Source organism: Corapipo altera, unplaced genomic scaffold (genome assembly GCF_003945725.1).
Source record: "Corapipo altera isolate COAL_440 unplaced genomic scaffold, ASM394572v1 RXGC01000072.1, whole genome shotgun sequence".
Taxonomy (NCBI): Eukaryota; Metazoa; Chordata; class Aves; order Passeriformes; family Pipridae; genus Corapipo; species Corapipo altera.
In genome coordinates this window covers 31,185-47,896 of record NW_020884943.1, presented here as the reverse complement: position 1 = coordinate 47,896, position 16,712 = coordinate 31,185, and the positions used below count along the sequence as shown (strand labels likewise).

The 16,712-nt window shown below is 60.0% G+C and overlaps 2 protein-coding genes across 2 annotated transcripts; both read left to right on the top strand.

The window, feature by feature from the left end:
- Positions 1-189: 189 nt before the first annotated feature.
- LOC113956042 (inner centromere protein A-like) lies at positions 190-11,818 on the top strand. Its single transcript, XM_027662205.1, has 20 exons — positions 190-229; positions 438-576; positions 757-870; positions 2,266-2,930; positions 3,835-3,886; positions 4,428-4,461; positions 4,705-4,804; positions 5,412-5,499; positions 6,015-6,150; positions 6,230-6,364; positions 6,833-6,844; positions 7,274-7,383; positions 7,681-7,792; positions 8,523-8,633; positions 8,931-9,055; positions 9,223-9,301; positions 10,103-10,210; positions 10,397-10,510; positions 11,177-11,339; positions 11,532-11,818. The coding sequence occupies exons 2-20, from the start codon at positions 446-448 to the stop codon at positions 11,723-11,725; spliced, it is 2,583 nt and encodes an 860-aa protein (XP_027518006.1). The 5' UTR covers positions 190-229; positions 438-445; the 3' UTR covers positions 11,726-11,818.
- Positions 11,819-14,258: 2,440 nt separating this feature from the next.
- On the top strand, positions 14,259-16,706 carry LRRC55 (leucine rich repeat containing 55). Its single transcript, XM_027662214.1, has 3 exons — positions 14,259-14,459; positions 14,991-15,790; positions 15,880-16,706. Exons 2-3 carry the CDS (start codon positions 15,181-15,183, stop codon positions 16,113-16,115), a joined length of 846 nt encoding a protein of 281 aa, XP_027518015.1. The 5' UTR covers positions 14,259-14,459; positions 14,991-15,180; the 3' UTR covers positions 16,116-16,706.
- Positions 16,707-16,712: the final 6 nt, after the last annotated feature.

Here is a 16,712-nt window from a genome sequence, read left to right as displayed (position 1 = left end):
GGCTACTACGGGAACGGCGCAGCACCGCTCTGCTCGCCCGTCTCTATTACCCTGGAGGACTCGCCTTAGAGGGCGGGTCTCGAAGGGCGGGGATTTAACGGCTTGGGGATTGACGGACAGGCATAGCTACCAATAAGAACAGAGGCGTTTGGAGGGGCGCGCTGCGATTGGTCTGGCCGTGGGGGGATAAATGGGCGGCGGGAGCGGGAGGCCCCAGTTCGAGGGTTCGGTGAGGGGGCGAGGGTGAGGCAGGGAGTAGGCCGCTGCCACTGGGCTGGGCGAGAAGGGTCCTTTGGGAGTTAAGTTTTCTTCATGCTCGGCACTTAACAGCGTGCCCTGGCCTGTCCTCACACCCATTCCAAGCCCAGTGTCTTCCTCCTTCCCTGGGGGGGGTGTGTCCTAGCTGTCCCCCGCGTTGTTCTCACTCTCTGTTGCAGGCGGGGCCATGGCGGAGGGGCCGCGGCAGCTGCTGGAGGTGTGCGGGCAGAGGCTGTCCCGCTTCCTTTACGATGCCCAGCACAAGCGCCTGGCCTGGCTGCGGGAGGTGGAGGAGCAGGGCGTGAGGATGCTGGAGAGGTAGGGGCTGCCCCCGGGGAGTGCCGGTCCTCGGGGCAATCCCAACCCCTGGGAGTGAGCTCCCGGCTGGGTGTGGTGGGATGCAGGTGTGGGTTTGGGCCTCATCCCTCCTGGCGAATGACCCTTGTTCCGGGAAGTGGTGTTGGAAGCAACCTGTGCTCTGCCTCTCCTGTTCCACAGCAGCTTCAGGGCAGAGCCTGCGCTCATGCCCAAAACGCCATCGCAGAGGAGGCGTCCCAGGAAAAGGCAGTCCTCCTCCCTCAAGGAGGAAAACAAGGAGCCAAACAGGAGGAGGTAGGTGGGTCAGCTTCTCCTGGCTCTGCCCCACGGTGCTCGAGTGAAACAGAACAGCACCTGCGTTCCTGGAGTTAGCAAAAAGGAGCACGCTGAGATCCATCACTGTTTGTATCCTGGTGAGAGTTTGGGATAAAGTTGCCTCTTTCCTTCACTGGTTGTAATTAAAGACTAATAAACACTCTACTATCTTCTCTGTTTGGTTTTGGGTTTGTCTCATCGGGTTTGTCTTTTAGTTTGAGGTTGCTACTGGTGCTCACTCCCTAAACCTCTGTGTCAGTACCTGGAGAACCTGGGAATGGGATGTACTCCCAGCACTGTGTCCAAGCTGGCAGCTGGGGGGCTCCAAGGGTTTAGTGAGGGGCTGAAGTGGAGATTCCAAGTGGTTTGCTTAGAACCCACCACATATAAGGCTTCTAAAGCTGCTCTAAAGGGGACAGAGGCTGCCTGTGAACAGGAGGGTGCAGGGCAGGGTGTAATTAATTGCGTGGGAAGGCAAGGTGGCTGTGATACTAATGAACTTCCTTGGTGCTGCTGCTCCCTGGCAGCCCACTGTGCATCTGCTCCCATCCCAGGGCCAGCAGCTGGGTGGCCAAGGTGGCCTTCCCTCTGTGGGAGCACCCGCTGCCAGCAGGACAGGCACTGCAGCCACGGTGGGGTGGGCCAAACCTGACCTGTTGGTGTGCCGTGGCACTAAAATCGTGCTCACAGTGCTGGAAAGCCCACAGGAGGAAGAGCTGGAGCTCAGAGACTGTCAGAAAGCAGACACGGAGGGTGGGGAGAGCAGCAGGAATAGCAGGGGAGTGTGGGAAGCTGGTGTGTGTGTGAGGGAGGGCAGGAGAAGCAGCGCTGCAGATCGGGGTGGGGAGAGCTCTCAGCCCTGCTGGGAGTGCTCAGGCTGTAACGGGTGCTTCCCCTGGAGAAGGCAAATCCTGTTAGTGCTTCCCCTCGTTTAAACTTAGTTTGGGAAGATCTGCTGATGTGGCAGGGTGGGTGGGTGGCTGCCAGCAGGGGGGTGAGGTGCAGGCACTGTCCTCTGCCCCGTGCTGCTCCTGGAGGCACTTTACCTCTAAACCAAGAGCTGGGTTTAAATACAGCTTTCCCACTTCCATTTCTTCAGCCTTCACCCTGGACACCCAGCCTGGGCTGTGTCTGTGTGACACAGCCCCTGTGTGTGAGCTCCTGCCTGGGCCCCTGTGTCCACGTGAGCCAGCCCAGGCTGTGTATCCACGTGCCTCTCCACGAGGATAGGATGGGCTCTGAGGGGGAATGGTTTGAAGGGAGAAGCCAGCAGCAGCTTCACTTCAAAACTTAACGTCTGCTTTTCCCCCTAAAACTTAGTTGGGGGTGGGGGAGATTCCTTCATCGCTTCCTTTAAAATGGTTTTCCTTTAAGGTTGTCCCGAAGGAGAAGTGGCGTCAAGCCGGTGTCTTCCAGGCTGAGTTCCCAACACCACCTGAGCCAAGAGCAGCCCCAGAGCCCTGGCTGTAGGGAAGTGTCTGTGCCCAAATGTGCTCCAGGATCCCAGGCTGGTGTCACGCCCCAGCTCCTGGAACTGCCTGGGAAGCAGCTGGTCGAAGCCTTTGTTCCCTTGGGAAAGCAGGATTGCCAGGACTGTCTCCAGGGTGCTGCTGGAGGTGATGCAGCTGCTCTGGCCGTTTTGGGGGAGCACCTGCCAGAGGGGGACGCAGCAGCCGAGCTGCAGGAGGTCTCTGGAGTCGCTGGGATATCAGCTGAACAGCCAGGAAGGGATGGGGAGCAGGAGCCCAGGACAGCAAGCACCTCCACTCCCAAGGCTGCTCGGGATGGAGACCCTGCCGCGCTCCAAGGAGATGGATCTCCCCAAGGCCTCGACAAACTGCTCTTCCAGGACTCCGCCAGCAAAAGAGCAACGGAGAAGCCCAGGCTGCGCCGCCGGAGCAGGAGCCGCAGGGCTTCCTTGGCAGAAAAGTACTCCTTGTCCAGCAGGAGGGAGAACATGATCCGGAGATCCGTCAGCAGGGCCAAGGCGAGGAAGGCAGCGGCACGAGAGTCCTCCTCGGCCTCCAGCAGAGTGAGCTGTGAGTCCCTGCTCATCCCTGGTGGATCTGGCTCCCTGGAGTCTCCTTGTCCTGGCCCTTGTGGGTTCCTGGGGTGCGGGTACCGGGGCTGGAGTTGGGGTGCACAGGTTGGGAACGGGCAAAAAAACCCCACAGTCGTGGAAGGGAGAACGTGGTTCGAGCCACGTGTGCCTTCGGATCAGGAGAGACTGCTGCGTTCCCTGGGGAGAGGCTTTAACTTATGGCTTCTGCCAGCTCTCCGAAAAATCAATAGGGCTGAAAGTCTGCAGCCCTTAAATGAGCAGAGGAGCTGAAATGCTTTTTGGGAGAGGATAGAGACCCAAATTAGCAGCATCCCTAGAGGAACAGGGCTCAGGAACCCAGGCTGTTCCTGGAAGCACTGAACTCTTTGTATCCTCTGTTCCCACTGCTCCTGGCAGGGTTTGGCTGTTTGGACTTTCCAAAACCGTTGCTGCTGCAGGCAGATGAGCTGTGATGGAGCACGGAGGCCTCTGGAATTCAGCTTTGTCAGCCTTGAGTCACGCCGTATCCAGGCATTTGTTACAACGCTTGGAGCGAAGGGGTGTGATTTGGGGGTGGAATCAGCCTGAAATCAGCCCAAACCCCCCCAGATCCCTGCACTGGAGCGTGTGGGGAGGCAGGAGCTGCAGCCAATGGCCTGGGAATGCTGGCTGTGACACAGGCAGCCCGAGCAGGCTGCAGGCACTGGAGCTGCTGCCTCGATGCTGTGCCTTCCCGGCCCACTCCAGTTTGTCAGTGGCACTCGAGGGAGGTGTGGTGCTGGTGTGGAAAGCTGAGCAATCCGTGTTCCTGGGAGGAAGCCTGCACTCCTCCACGCACACCCCAGGGGCCACTGGGAGCCTGGGAATGAAATCCCCAACCCCACTTATGCTTTTCTCTGCAGGTCAGAGCTCCTTGGAGGTTTTTGTGGAAGAAGATGTGACCAGCGGCACGAGGTGAGGCTGCCACATAAAGCAGGTGGGGAGGGATCCCAGAATTCCCTGCAAGGACACTCTTTGGGTGGCTTTTGTCACAGTTTTTTGTGAGGGACTGCCCAGGTACTGCTGTCGTCTGGGGCTGGCTGATACTTTAGGTTGTGCTGTTCAGGCACAGTGAGGTTGAACCCGGCACTGGGGTGGGCAGTTTGCTGGCACTGTGTGTCCAGGGATTCCTGGAATGCCTGGCTGCCACCAGCCCCTGAATGTTGGGATGCTGGCAGTCAATCAGCTCTGCTCTAGCTGGAGAGAGAGCAGGTAAGGCTCAGCCCAAGGCTGATAGAGTTCCCTCTTTACCTGCTACCTAGGGCTGAAGCTGGTTATGCTCACTAGCACAGTGGGATGGTTCCTCGGAGGAATTTACAGCCCAGCCTCCATGTGTCTGGGCTGGGATAGCCTCTGGATGTGCTTAGGTTCACCTGCAGCTTCCCTTGGGGTCCCACACACACCTGTAACTCACCTTCAGGGAGCTGAAATAATGAAAATAGCTTTTCCTTTGCAGGCCCGAGCTGGAGCTGAACCCCCCAAGGGAAGAGGTGAGTTGGAAGGAACAACCTACAGACTGTCTGGATACCTTCTTGCTGAGTCAGCACCTTTCCCGAGGTTGTCACTGGAGGCAGGGGTGTGGCTGGTGTCCCTGAAACGAGCCAGCACAGCCCTTGCTGGGAGGGAAGCAGATCCTATTCGAGCAGTTGGCTTTTCCAGGGCAGGAGGTCCACAGTAGCCTCATTCCTTGGAGCAGCTGTGCTAAGGGGAATGTTTGTCTCCTTTCCCTGCAGGCTCCCGAGGATGTCCTCATTCCAAGCAAAAGTCCCCAAGCTGCCAGCCCTCCGGCACAGCCCCTGTCCCATCCCGAGCAGCAGGCAGGGAATGCTGCAGGTAACTCTGAGCTGCTCTGACCGGAGTCAGCAGGTTCCTGGGAGATCTGGGGTTTGTGTCGAAACCTCTGATCAGTCAGGGAAGCTTTCCAAGGAAACTTTTGATCTCCTAAAGAGATGAGACATTAGTTGGGGGGGCAAGGACATCTAAATGTGCCCAGGCCTTGAGGCAAACACTGTCCTGTCCAGCTTCAGCCTCTGACAGGTGAGCGAAGACACTTGTGAAGGACCTCCCAGAGCTGGAATCTTCTGCAGTGTCACGGCCCTTCCCCCTGGGTTTGTGTTATTATGTGAGGATTTACAGGTCCCATTTGTTTTCTGCACCTCTGAGCAAGGGGAGGGGAGATCTGGGCTTTTTTTTTTTTGTTCCCTGTAGGAGCTGCAGGATCTAACAAGAGTCCCTGGATGCCTTTAGGTGGGGTGGTGCCTGGGCAGAAGGGGTTGTGCAGGTGTGTCCCACAGGGTACCTGCACAACATGATGTTCCAGGTGGCCATCCAGGCTCCAGTTTCTCCATTCAGTTATGTGCCACGGGGATCTGGGCACAGAGAGCTGGAAATGAGAGCAGGATGCCTCGCACATGGCACCGAATCCAGGCTTTTTCCACAGGAAGCCATGTAAATCCCAACAGTGAACCCCAGAAGAACCAGGAGCCACCCCACTGTGCCAAGTCCCAGGAGAGTCCCTCCTGTATCTGGTAGGAGACACCTCAAGGAGCAGGGATGAGCCAGGGGTCGGGAAGGACTCAGACCTGGCCTCTGAAGTCATTTGTGTTAAACAGCTTTGGGGGTTTCCCTGCCTTCTCTCCCACACTCCCAGCACAGCTCTGAAATCCCCTTTGACCAGATCCCGTGTCCTGGAAGTTCCTTGTGGCTTTTGGAGCCTCCTTTGGCTCTGGGCCCAGGTCTGGCATGGGGAACAGCACCTGAGGTCCTGCACAGACAAGCAGAGGTGACGCACACAGCACAGTGAGCTGGGAGGTGGCCCTGAGGGTTCCTGAGGGGGTGGTCCCAGAGCAGGTGACTGACCTGGTTATTTTGGACTGCGTTAGGGTCTGGAATATGTGACCTATCTCCTGGAATACGTGACCTGTCTCCTCACTGTATGTTGCTGGGGTCTCACGTGAGGCTTCAGGGGGAAGCGTGTAACAGCCAAGAAATCCTTCCAGGGAGTGTGACAGTCACCTAATGTCCCTCTTGCTGATGCCACCAGGACTAGAGGCTACAAGCAAGCCCTGGGTGTCCTGTGGCATGGGCAGCAGCCAGGGGGCCGGGCCCTTTCCCCTTCGGATGATAAGCACAAGACCTCAGCCAGCCAGGCTGTGTCATCACCCTCTCCAGCCAGCAAGGTGAGGAAGGTGAGTGGTGCCACAGCCCTGTGCCCTCTGTCCTGGGCAGGCTCTGAGCTCTCTCCCTCTCTCCCTGCAGGTTGTGAAGCCTCTGAAGAACTTCCTTCAGGCCGTGCAGCGGAACCAGCTGCTGCCAAGCTCGGGGCCCACGGGACGAGGGGGTGGCATCAAGGACTTCATCAAGCGTAACACTCCCACCCGGCCCAACCTGAAGGTGAGTCCCCTCTCACCCTCTGGGGGGACAGCTGTGGGGTGGTGGCAGGAGGGGACTGCCTGCTTAGAAAAGCATAAGCCTGCTCCTGGCTCAGGAAAAGTGCAGATCCTGGGAGAAACCTGGCCTCAGGACTCTCCATCAGACTCCCTGAGGAAGGGAGGGGGTTTTTAGCCCCAACTGCCAAACCTTCCTCACGTGCAGAGGAGCCCCAGCTGCTCTGCCTGTGGTCAGCAGAAACATCACGCGTTATTCTGGGACTGCTGATCCTCAGGAAAGTGCAAAGCTTTTCTTTGCAGTGGGAATTGTTTGGTGTTTTTTTGGCCACGGCAGGGCTGACAGGCAGTGTGGGGTCAGGCTCTGCCACGTACCTGGTGTGAGCTGCAGCTGAGAACGGGGTGCACGTGCTGTGTGAGGGGGTTTGGGCGTTACTTCCAGACCTTTAATCGTGTTTATGTGCCTTCTCCACAGGGTGACTTCGTTGTAAGTGATGACACCTGGGGTTGGGGATGATCCTGCCGGGCCCTGGGCACTGACCATGCCCTCCCCTCTCACCTGGTGTCCATCAGCCCTCTGGCCACGCTGGGAATTGGCCACACCTGTGGTGAGGTGGCAGGATCTCCGGGGGCCCGGCACTGCTGGGAGCTTCTGATCTCTGAGCAAGGATGCACTGTGCTCCCTCTCCACCACCCTCCTGGGTCAGGGAATTCTCTGCAGCCAAAGGACTGAGGTTTTTCCCTCCTGTGCCTGTGCCCCCTCTGCTCTCACTGGATAATCCCTGTTGCCAAACCTGTGTTGTCTTCCCTGCTCCACGCCCCGGCACGTGCAGGTGAATGGCTCTGACAGTGACTGTGTGTACCAGGGAGAAACAGCCCCCAGCACCTGGTACAGTGCAAACCCTTCTCCCTCCAGGAGAAGGAGCGGCAGAGACTGGAGAACCTCCGGAAGAAACAGGAGGCTGAAGAACAGAGGAAAAAGAAGGTGGAGGAGGAGAAGAGACGGCGGCAGGCGGAAATGAAGCAGTGAGTTGGGCGCCTTTCTCCCTGGTCGGCACAGACCTGCCTTGTGCCTCCCCCTTGGAATGAGCATTTTGGGAGCTGTGCTGCCTGAGCACCCTGAGCCCTGCTGCTCCTGACTCCTGGAGGTGCAAGGCACCTGCTCGTGTCCCACCTTCCCACGGAGTGGGGCTGGGGCCAAGCTTTGCCAGAGCAGGTTCAGGAGGGCAGCTCTTCCCCCAGTTACCCAGCGCCTGCCCCCCCTCACCCTGTGATGGAGCAGGCAGAGCTGACAGCCCCCCTCTTGCCCCTTGTGCTGCCCAGGAAGCGGGAGGAGCGCCTGAGGAAGGCCCTGCAGGCTCGGGAGAGGGTGGAACAGATGGAGGAAGAGAAGAAAAAGCGGATGGAGCAGAAGCTCCTGCAGAGCGACGAGAAGGTGGGGAGGCTGAACAGGGTCTGGGCCTCCTGGTGGAACCAGGGGGTGTGAGCAGGGCACTGGTGGGATCAGGGCAGCTGCTGGGGGTGACAGATCAGTGATGGGTAAAGCGCATTAGAGCTACCAGAATTCTGTCTGACAGGGGAGGGCTTTTGTTCTCCAGCCCTCTGTGCATTCCTGTTGTGACAGGCTGCGTTCACGGTGCTCTGGATTTAGGGAATGTGGCAGCACCTGCTTGCCCTGGGCACAGCCCTGCAGGTGACAGCCTCACCTGGTCCCCACACGCGGAGTGTGAGGGATGGTGAGGCCACTGGGTGTGCAGGGGGTGCCTGTGACTCAGCTGGGGGTGCAATTGGGTCAGGTTTGGGATTCAGAGCCTGGCCTGGCCTTTTTTTGGGGGGCAGGCACGTGAGGAGCTGGCTGAGCTGGTGGGCAGGGCTGAGGGAGCTGTGCCTGATGGCCCACAGCCCAAGCAGCCTCTGGGAGATACCTGACTGCTCATTTTGGGGTGGACTCGACCTTTGGAAAGGGTCAGCCTTGGAAAACAAGGGATCATGCTCCTTTCAGCCTTTCCCAAACCCCGAGCAGCCAAAAGCACACCCAGCCCTCGCTGGTCCCGCTGCTGGACGCTGGGTCCTCGGTCTCCTTATAGAAGCCTGGAATGTCCCAGGCTCCAGACCTCCCTCCAAGGCTGTGAGGGGAGTCCAGGGGGTGGTGGACGCTTTCCCAGGTGTTCACCTCACAGGTGCGAGACGAGAAGGTGGCGGAGGAGCGGAGCAAGAGGAAAACGCTGAAGAAACCCGGGGAGGTGGATGCACGGAAGCAGAAAGCTCTGAGGGGGGTAAGAGCAGCTCAGCTCCCTCCTGCATGTGGAAAAGGACAGGGATGGCAGGAACCCACTGTGCTGTTGTGGCTGGTGGGACAGGCACAGGTCACTGCCCTCTTGCTGCAGGGATTTTGGGGTCCGGGCTGCTGGATCTCTGTCCAGGCAGCTGAGGTTGGGTTGGGACACAAGGGAGAGATTTCCCTGCTGGTGGACAGGCACGGGAGCAAAGGTGAGCTCTGACCTGCACAGAGCATTTGCTTCTTCCCACCTGAGCTGGAAGTGCTTACTGGGCTTTTCCTCTTTATTCTTCAGGAAGAAAACGAGCAGCAAGAACCACCGCAGAAAAGGAGAGAGGACGAAGTGAAGGAAAAAGGGAAGAAAGTCTTGGAACTGAAGAATCTCCTAGAGCAGCAGCAGGTGGAAAAAGCAAAGGAGAGGTGCGAGCAGGGAATTGGCCTGGGGCACAGGGAAGCAGTGAATGTAAATGTGGTGTTGGAACCGGGCTGTGGGGCTGCCTGGAAATTGGGGTGCTGGGGCAGGAGGCTGTAGGAATGTGAGGGGGCAGATGGGCATGCTTCCTTCTCTAAATTCCCTTTTCCCCCAGGGATCCCAAGCAGCGAGGGAAGGAGAAGCCCCCCCAGGCGCAGCTGGAGCCAGCAGTGTTGGCTGACAAGACCACCAAGGTGGGGTTGGAGTGCTCTGGGAACAGCCTCTCTGCAGCACGCAGGCTGGGTTTGGGATCAGATGTTTTCCAAGTGCTGTGTTGCTGGGACGTTATTTAGAGGATCAAATAACAATCAAAATAATGACTGCTCTTGCACAGAGTCTTAATTGCTGCTAAGTTGTTGGGGGTTCCCTGGCTGGCAGGTGAGCCCTCGGCTCTGTCACAGCCATGAAATGGCACTTGGATGAGCACCTCAAAGGGCATTCACTGATCCTGAAATGAGTATGGAAATTGGATATTTGTTTCTGTTTCCCTGCCACACTCCCTCACTGTGCCTGGAGGATGTGACCCCCCAAACCAAACCTCAGGTGCCACACAGCTCTATGTCACCTCATTTGCACCCACACAAAGAATGTTGGGGCTTAAAGTCAGGGCCTTTTGTCTCGAAATATCACAGTAACATTTTTCTTCTGCTCTCTACTCTTAAAGTAACTCCTTCATTAGCGGAAAATAAGTGCCCCGAGTGGTCCCTCCTCTGCAGGATAAATTCTCCCCCCTGTGTCTGCTCCTGCTGCTCTCCCTCACTTGGTCCCTGGCATTTGGGCTCCCCTGTGCTGTACAAATTCAATATAAGGTCTGAATCCTCCCTGTGCTGCCAGCAGCAGGGCCAGAGTGTGACCCTGGCAAAGCTCCTCCAGGCAGGAGAAGGTGGATCAAACTCCATGTACTGAGCAGCATGGGAGGGGAAACCCTGGGAAAGGGGGTTTGGGTTAAAAAGGAACTTGAGCAGTGATTTTTTTTTTTTTCCCCTCTTTATTAGGGGAAAGAGAACCCCAAAGAATTACCCCTGGGGCCTGGGCAGGAGAAGAGAGATGAGCAACCAGGATCCATTTTCCCAGCTCTTAACACCTGGCTCCAAGTGATGAAAGTGAGTGTGAGCTCCGGGGAGCTGGGCTGGACCTGAGCAGGGACGAGAGTCTTGGCTTTTGGGGTTATTTCTGCAGGAAAAGGCACAGAGGGGACTGAGGGTTGGGTCTTGCCAGAGCTCCTGAGAACACGGCTCTGTTCCAGAGGCAGCCCGGGCGAGGAATGACTTAATTCCCGTGTCTTACAGGAGGCAGATGGTCAGCAGCAGCTGGGAGAAGAGAAAAAGCCCAAACCACCACCACCAGCAGCAGCAGCAGCTGCGAGTGCTGCCCCTGGCACGTGGCTGAGCAAAGCCGTGAAGGTGAGCCCTGGGTGGCCCCAGCCGTGGCTCATTAGCCCCCGCCGCCCGGAGCCACCGCAGAGCTCGGCACGGGGAACCCGAAGGAAAAAACAAGCGGTTTGTGGGGAGGGGGGGAGGGAGGGAGGGAGGGGGGAAAAAAAGAGATGTGGCGGAAAGATGCTGGAAGCGACCACAGGATGGCAGCAGGTCCTGAGGCGACATCCCGCCGGGAGCGGCCCGGGGCAGCGCGGCTGTGCCAGCTGGAGCTGCGGAGCCTTCCGTCGGGAAAGGCTGCTCAGGGTTGGGCTCGAGCGCTGCCTCGGCCGGGAATCTTACCTTGGAGCTGCGGGCTTCCATCCCGGCTCGTGTCAGAGCCCCAGGGAGGGAAAGGCGAACCGCCACGGAACAACGCGGGGAGAGGTTTGGGTGTGGAGATGTGCTGAGTACTGAGACACACACACAGGGTGCTCTACCCAGGTTTTTCCACAGAAATCAGGAGGGGAGGAGAGGTTGAGAGCAGGTGTCAAGGCAGGGAGCCCAGTGAGTTTTGTGTTGGTACAGGCTTTGAGCACTTTGGGGCTCCGGGGGCCATCCCACTGGGCTCTGGTGTCCATCCTGCCCAGCCAGGCTGGCTGTCCTGCCCCAGGGAAGTGCTGCTTCCTTTGCTCATCACTGCTCTCTCCACAGTTCCAGAAATCCCTCTCCACATCCTGCCTCGGGCCCCCCAAGGGCGCGCAGGGACCCGGATCCCCCGCAGCTGATGAGAACGACTACGGGCTGGACCTGAACAGCGACGACTCCACGGACGACGAGAACGACCCTCGGAAACCCGTCCCTGCCTGGGCCGAGGGTAGGTGCTGGCTCTGGGGTAGGTTTTTTTCCCTTCCCAGACTCACCTGGAGCACAGTCCAGGAGTGTGTGTGGCTCCAGCAGCGAGAGAGGAACGGGGAGGGGACACCCCCAGTGCCCGAGGGAAAGAGCAATGCTCGGCCCCTGGGGTCAAGCAGGGCACATCCACGTGTCTGATATGTGTTTCCCCCAGGGACACAGCTCCACCAGGCCGTCCTGCACCAGTACTACCACCCTGTGGACGTGGATGCGCTGTTTGGGGCCATCCCCAGCCCCCAGCTGGAGCACATCTTCTACAAGAGCAAGCCCCGCTACTTCAAGCGCACCAGCTCGGCCGTGTGGCACTCACCGCCCGGCCCCAGCCCCTCCTGCACCTTGCAGAGCTGAGCCGAGACAGGAGAGGGGATTTTAGGGCATCCACGTGTGTTTTACTTATCCTGTATTTACGGTTTTAACTTACTTTTATTTTTTCTTGTTGTTGTTGTTACAAAAATAAAAGTGTTTAATGAAATCCAGCGCTCTCTGTGTCTCCTTTCTCCTGCCTGGGTAGCTGATTCCAGACCAGTAACTGTATGGACTCCCAATCCCTGGGGGTCCCTTCCAACTCGGAATCTTCTGTAATCCTGACTTGACTGTGGTTTCTGCAAGGCAAGATGCAGAGATATGTTATGCCCCATTTCCTATTCCCTCAGGATCTTCCCTCACACAAGAAAGCTTGGAAATTGCTGTAGGGAAGACTAGATTCTTTCAATCACCCTGAGGGGACAGTGTTTTCACAACCCTATTTCTACATGTTTACTCTATTTATGTATATTTCTATGTATGTGTATAGATAAATATCTCTTATAGACGTAAATATGTATATGTCTATACATATATATAGACATATACATTTACTGTCTCTATTTATTATGTGCAAGTCCTCTTCCTTCGAGAATTCCTGTGCCCCCTTATTACTTGGAGCCAGAATCTTTTTCCTGCTGTTAGAAAAACTCTCCCTGGACAGTTTAAACAGTGGCTAATGCCTCTTCACCCTTCTCTTCTAATAGAAAAAGGAAGCCTAGACTTCCTTTTTTCTGTGTCCTTTTTTCCCAGGAGACTTCAGTGCATGGCCAAGCTTGGGCAGGAGGTGGGTTTATTTGGGAATGGGGGTTTGGGAAGGGTAAAGGGGTGTGATGGTGCTCGGGGGGCTCCTGCCTGAGACCAACAGCTTTGACCTCTCCTCAGCAGCAGAGCTACAACCATCCCATCCCTCTCCTTCCCTCCTCCTCTCCCAAGCCTGAACGCACAGGGATTGACTGGAGTGGTGATGGACTGCAAGAGATAAGGCCCTGGTTGTAAGGCAGATTTGTGGAGCCAGGATCCTTGGAGCCATCCCGGTTCCTGGGGACCTGCAGGAGCACCTGCCTTTGCAAAAAGGGGCTGGAAGCACTTGGAGCGCTCACCCCAACCCAAGAGCCAGCGCATGTCCAAGGGGGCTTTTGTCTCAGGAATGCTGTTTGGCTTGGGCTGGGATTCCACAGGGGCTCTGTGGATGAGGTGGAGAGGGCAGCCAAGGTCCTTCCCACCCCAGAGGTGAACATCCCTGGCTCCCTCAGGGATGCTGCGGCATCCGTGTGGCCGCATCCACAGGGGGTTTGGCGAGGGGGGACGCGAGCCCTGCTGCAGCCGAGCCCCGGCCGGGACAATTTCCCAGTTAATTTGTTGCCAACAGAGCCTGGAACACCCGGGGGGAGTGGAAAAAACCTCGGTGCCAACAGCTGCTGGGAGGGAGCTGCTGCCAGCTCCAGGCCGAGCGCTAATGAGGTGTCTGTGCTGCAGCTGGTTCCGGGCACCGTGCGCAGCTCCCGCAGCTCCTGGAGCCCGCTGGGAACCCGGGCCTCGAGCTCCTGCAGCTCCCAGGAGCTCACCAGGAGCCCGAGCCTGGAGCAATGCCCGTTAATGCCACCCCGGGGAAGGCGGCTGTGCCGTCTGTCTGCCAGCACCGCGCCGGGGAGGATCCATCCCATGGGATGCGGGGAGCAAAAGGCCCCCAAGCGCCGGGATCGGGGCTGCTGGTGCCAGCTGGGAAAAGGAGCAGCTCCATGAAACCAGCAGGAGATAATTAAGCAGGGATCCCCCAGGCTTGGGCAGGCTGGGGGTGGAAGTGCCTCCTTCCCAGAAACACCAGAGCCACGGTGTTTCAGCGTTCCCAGAGCAAACCGTGGGCATCCCTGCGATCCCACGGGGCCGTTCTCCAGTGGGAGGGGGCAGGTGGCTGAACCCGCTGCACAACCCCTGAACAGAAAAGGGAAAGGGAATGTTTCAGCTCGCATGGAGCAAAACAATCCATGTCAACCTGAGGCATTTTCCGGGGCTGTGAGCACAGCAGGGAGACACAAGGGTGCTGGTGCTTCCCTTGGATCACAGCCTTCTCCTTGGATCCCGGTGCTCCCTTTGGATCCTAGAGCTCCCTTTGGATCCCAGCACTCCCCTTGGATCCCAGCTGCCTCCTTTCTCCCCTCTGCCGACACGTCATCTGTTTCTGTTTTCAGCACCCGGGAACCCCTGATTCACCCCATCCCACGGGGATGCTTCCCAGGGCCGGGAGAGTGCGGGAGGGCTGGGGACGGGGTCGGGGGAGGGGGCAGGATGCCACCTCTCTTCCCACTCCTCCCCTGCCGGGTGCCTGGGCCGTGTGGGTGCGGGTCCCCCGGCCTGGGTAGGGGCTCCCTGGGGTGGGGCCATCTCCGCCCGCCGCCGTCTCCCTGGCTCGGCGGCTCCGCATCCCGCTCTCCTGTTGCTCAGAGATGTGGAGGCAGTTGCTAAGAGACACCGACACGTCAGTATCTGGCCCTAAGGAAAAAAAGAGGAAAAAAAAAAAAAAAAAAGAGACAGAGAAAGAGAGAGACAAGGGAGGACGAGGAGGAGGAGGGGAGGAAGGAGGTGGGGAAAGACCTGCTCCCATCGCCGGGCTCGCAGCAGCCTTGGCCACCGCTGCCAGAGCCCTGCTTACGACTTTGTGGCCTCCGGGGTGTGGGTGGCCGCTGGGGACCCCCACATCACTCCCTGGAGCCCCCCACATCACCGTCCAGGACCCTCACATCAGCACAGGGAGCCAGGCCCTGCTCCCCCCTGGCCAGTGAGTACCCTAGGGGGACCCCAGCCCTGCCGGAGGGGTTGAGAGGCTGTCGGGATGGGGATGGCTGGGGTAAGGCGGGGTGGTGGGAGAGGATGGAGCTGGGAGGCTGTGGGAGAGGGAGGATGGAGCAGACATGGTCAGGTGGCGGGGGGCCGAGATCAGGCCTGGGGGGACCCCGGTGGGAGCTGGGCATGGAGGTCTCCCCCCAGGAGGGAGGTGGAGAAAGTGTCTGCTGCACTAGGCTGAGCTGGAGGTGGCGTGGGGTTGTCAGGGGGTTGGCGGGAGGCTGTGGAGCAGCACCTCCAGTCTGCCCACCACCAGCCAGGATGGGCTGGCCAAGGTCAGAGGGGCTGGAGGGCTCTGTTCTGGCTGGAATCCCCAAGGGGGTATTGGAGGAGCGAGGTGACTGTGGCACGAGGGGTGTGGGGAGGGCGTGGGTGCCCCACAGGCCACTCCGGCCGCACCAGCTGCGGCCTCCTCGGCAGGGGCGTGCGGCCGGCACGGCTTCCCCCCCGCTCCTCTTCCTCGCAGGCAGCCGGTGACGGCCACGCCGGTGCCCCCGGCGGGGTTCTCGTGCCCGCCGGATGCCGCCGGGACGGCGGGAGCATCGCCGTGACCGCTGCGAGCCGGGCCCCGCGACCGGCCGCCGGCTGAGCCCCGGGCGTTGAGCGGGCGGGCGGGATGGCCCCCGGCGCCCCGTGAGGGTCGGGCCCGCGAGGCCATGCTGCTGGGCCCCTGGCTGGTGGCGGCGGCGGCGGTGGCGGCGGCGGCCGGCGCGGGCTGCCCGGTGCTGTGCAGCTGCCGCGGGCAGGCGGTGGACTGCAGCGGGCAGCGGCTCTTCTCCGTGCCCCCCGAGCTGCCGCTGGACACCGGGAACCTGAGCCTGGCGCACAACCGCATCTCCAGCATCCCGCCGGGCTACCTGGGCTGCTACGGGCAGCTGCGGGCCCTCGACCTGCGCAACAACTCGCTGGCGGCGCTGCCGGCGGGGCTGTTCCGCGGCGCCCGGCGCCTGGCGCACCTGGACCTCAGCTACAACAACTTCAGCCTGGTGCCCGCCGACATGTTCCGCGAGGCCAGCGGGCTCCTGCGCCTCGACCTCAGCCACAACCCGGGGCTGCGCCGCGTCCACCCCCAGGCCTTCCGCGGGCTGGCCCAGCTGCGCGAGCTGGACCTGAGCTACGGCGGGCTGGCGGCCATCAGCCTCGACGCCCTCGAGGGGCTGCCCGGGCTGGTGGGGCTGCGCCTGGGGGGCAACCCCTGGCTCTGTGGCTGCGCCATGGAGCCCCTCCTCAAGTGGCTGCGGGGCCGCATCCAGCGCTGCGCCTCGGGTAGGTGCTGCCGGACCCTCCGGCCCCCACCCCCGTCCCGGGGGCCGGCGGCCGGTCTAAAGCCGTGCTCCCCCCCTCCCATCCCACAGATTCGCAGCAGGCCGAGTGCTGGGCCCCCCCTGAGGTGGCGGGGGCCCCCCTGCTCTCGCTGACGGAGGAGAGTTTCCAGGCCTGCCACCTCACGCTGACGCTGGACGACTATCTCTTCATCGCCTTCGTCGGCTTCGTCGTCTCCATCGCCTCGGTGGCCACCAACTTCCTGCTGGGCATCACGGCCAACTGCTGCCACCGCTGGAGCAAGGCCAGCGAGGACGAGGATGTCTAGGCACCGCTGCCGCCACCGCCGCCGATGGACCCCCGCCCCGGCCACCCCCCGGCCCGGCCGCCCCCGCGGGGACACCGGACTGTGCCTTGTCCTCGTCCCCTCCCGCCGCCCCCCGCGCCAGGGTGGCCCTCGAGACGCCGGGGACACCAGGGGACAGACCCGCTTCCTTTTGCCCCAAAATGGGGAGGTTTTGCCCCTGCCCCCTCCATCACCGTGAGCTTGGACCCCCTCCTGTTCCCACCGCCCAGGACTGATGGAGGCAGCAGCTTGGGGGTCCCGAGGAAGTGACCCCCCCACCTCTGCCTGGGAGAGACAGAGACCCCAAAAACTACGTGTGCCCGGGGAGACTGAGGAAGTCCCTGCTTGCAGCCCCAAAGCAGCACTGCTGGAGCCCCCCCCAAATCCTACCCCATGCTCTCCAGCCTCCCCAGAAATCCAGGGGGGCAGGAGGTGGTGCTGGCACCCAGCTCGGCACCACGGCCCCAGGGAACACCTGCGCCTTGCCGGTGACACCAGGAGGTGCCAGGGCAGCACCGGGACCACCAAGCCTGGCGGTGGGACGGGCTGGGACATCTCCCAAGTCCGGGATCTCCCGGG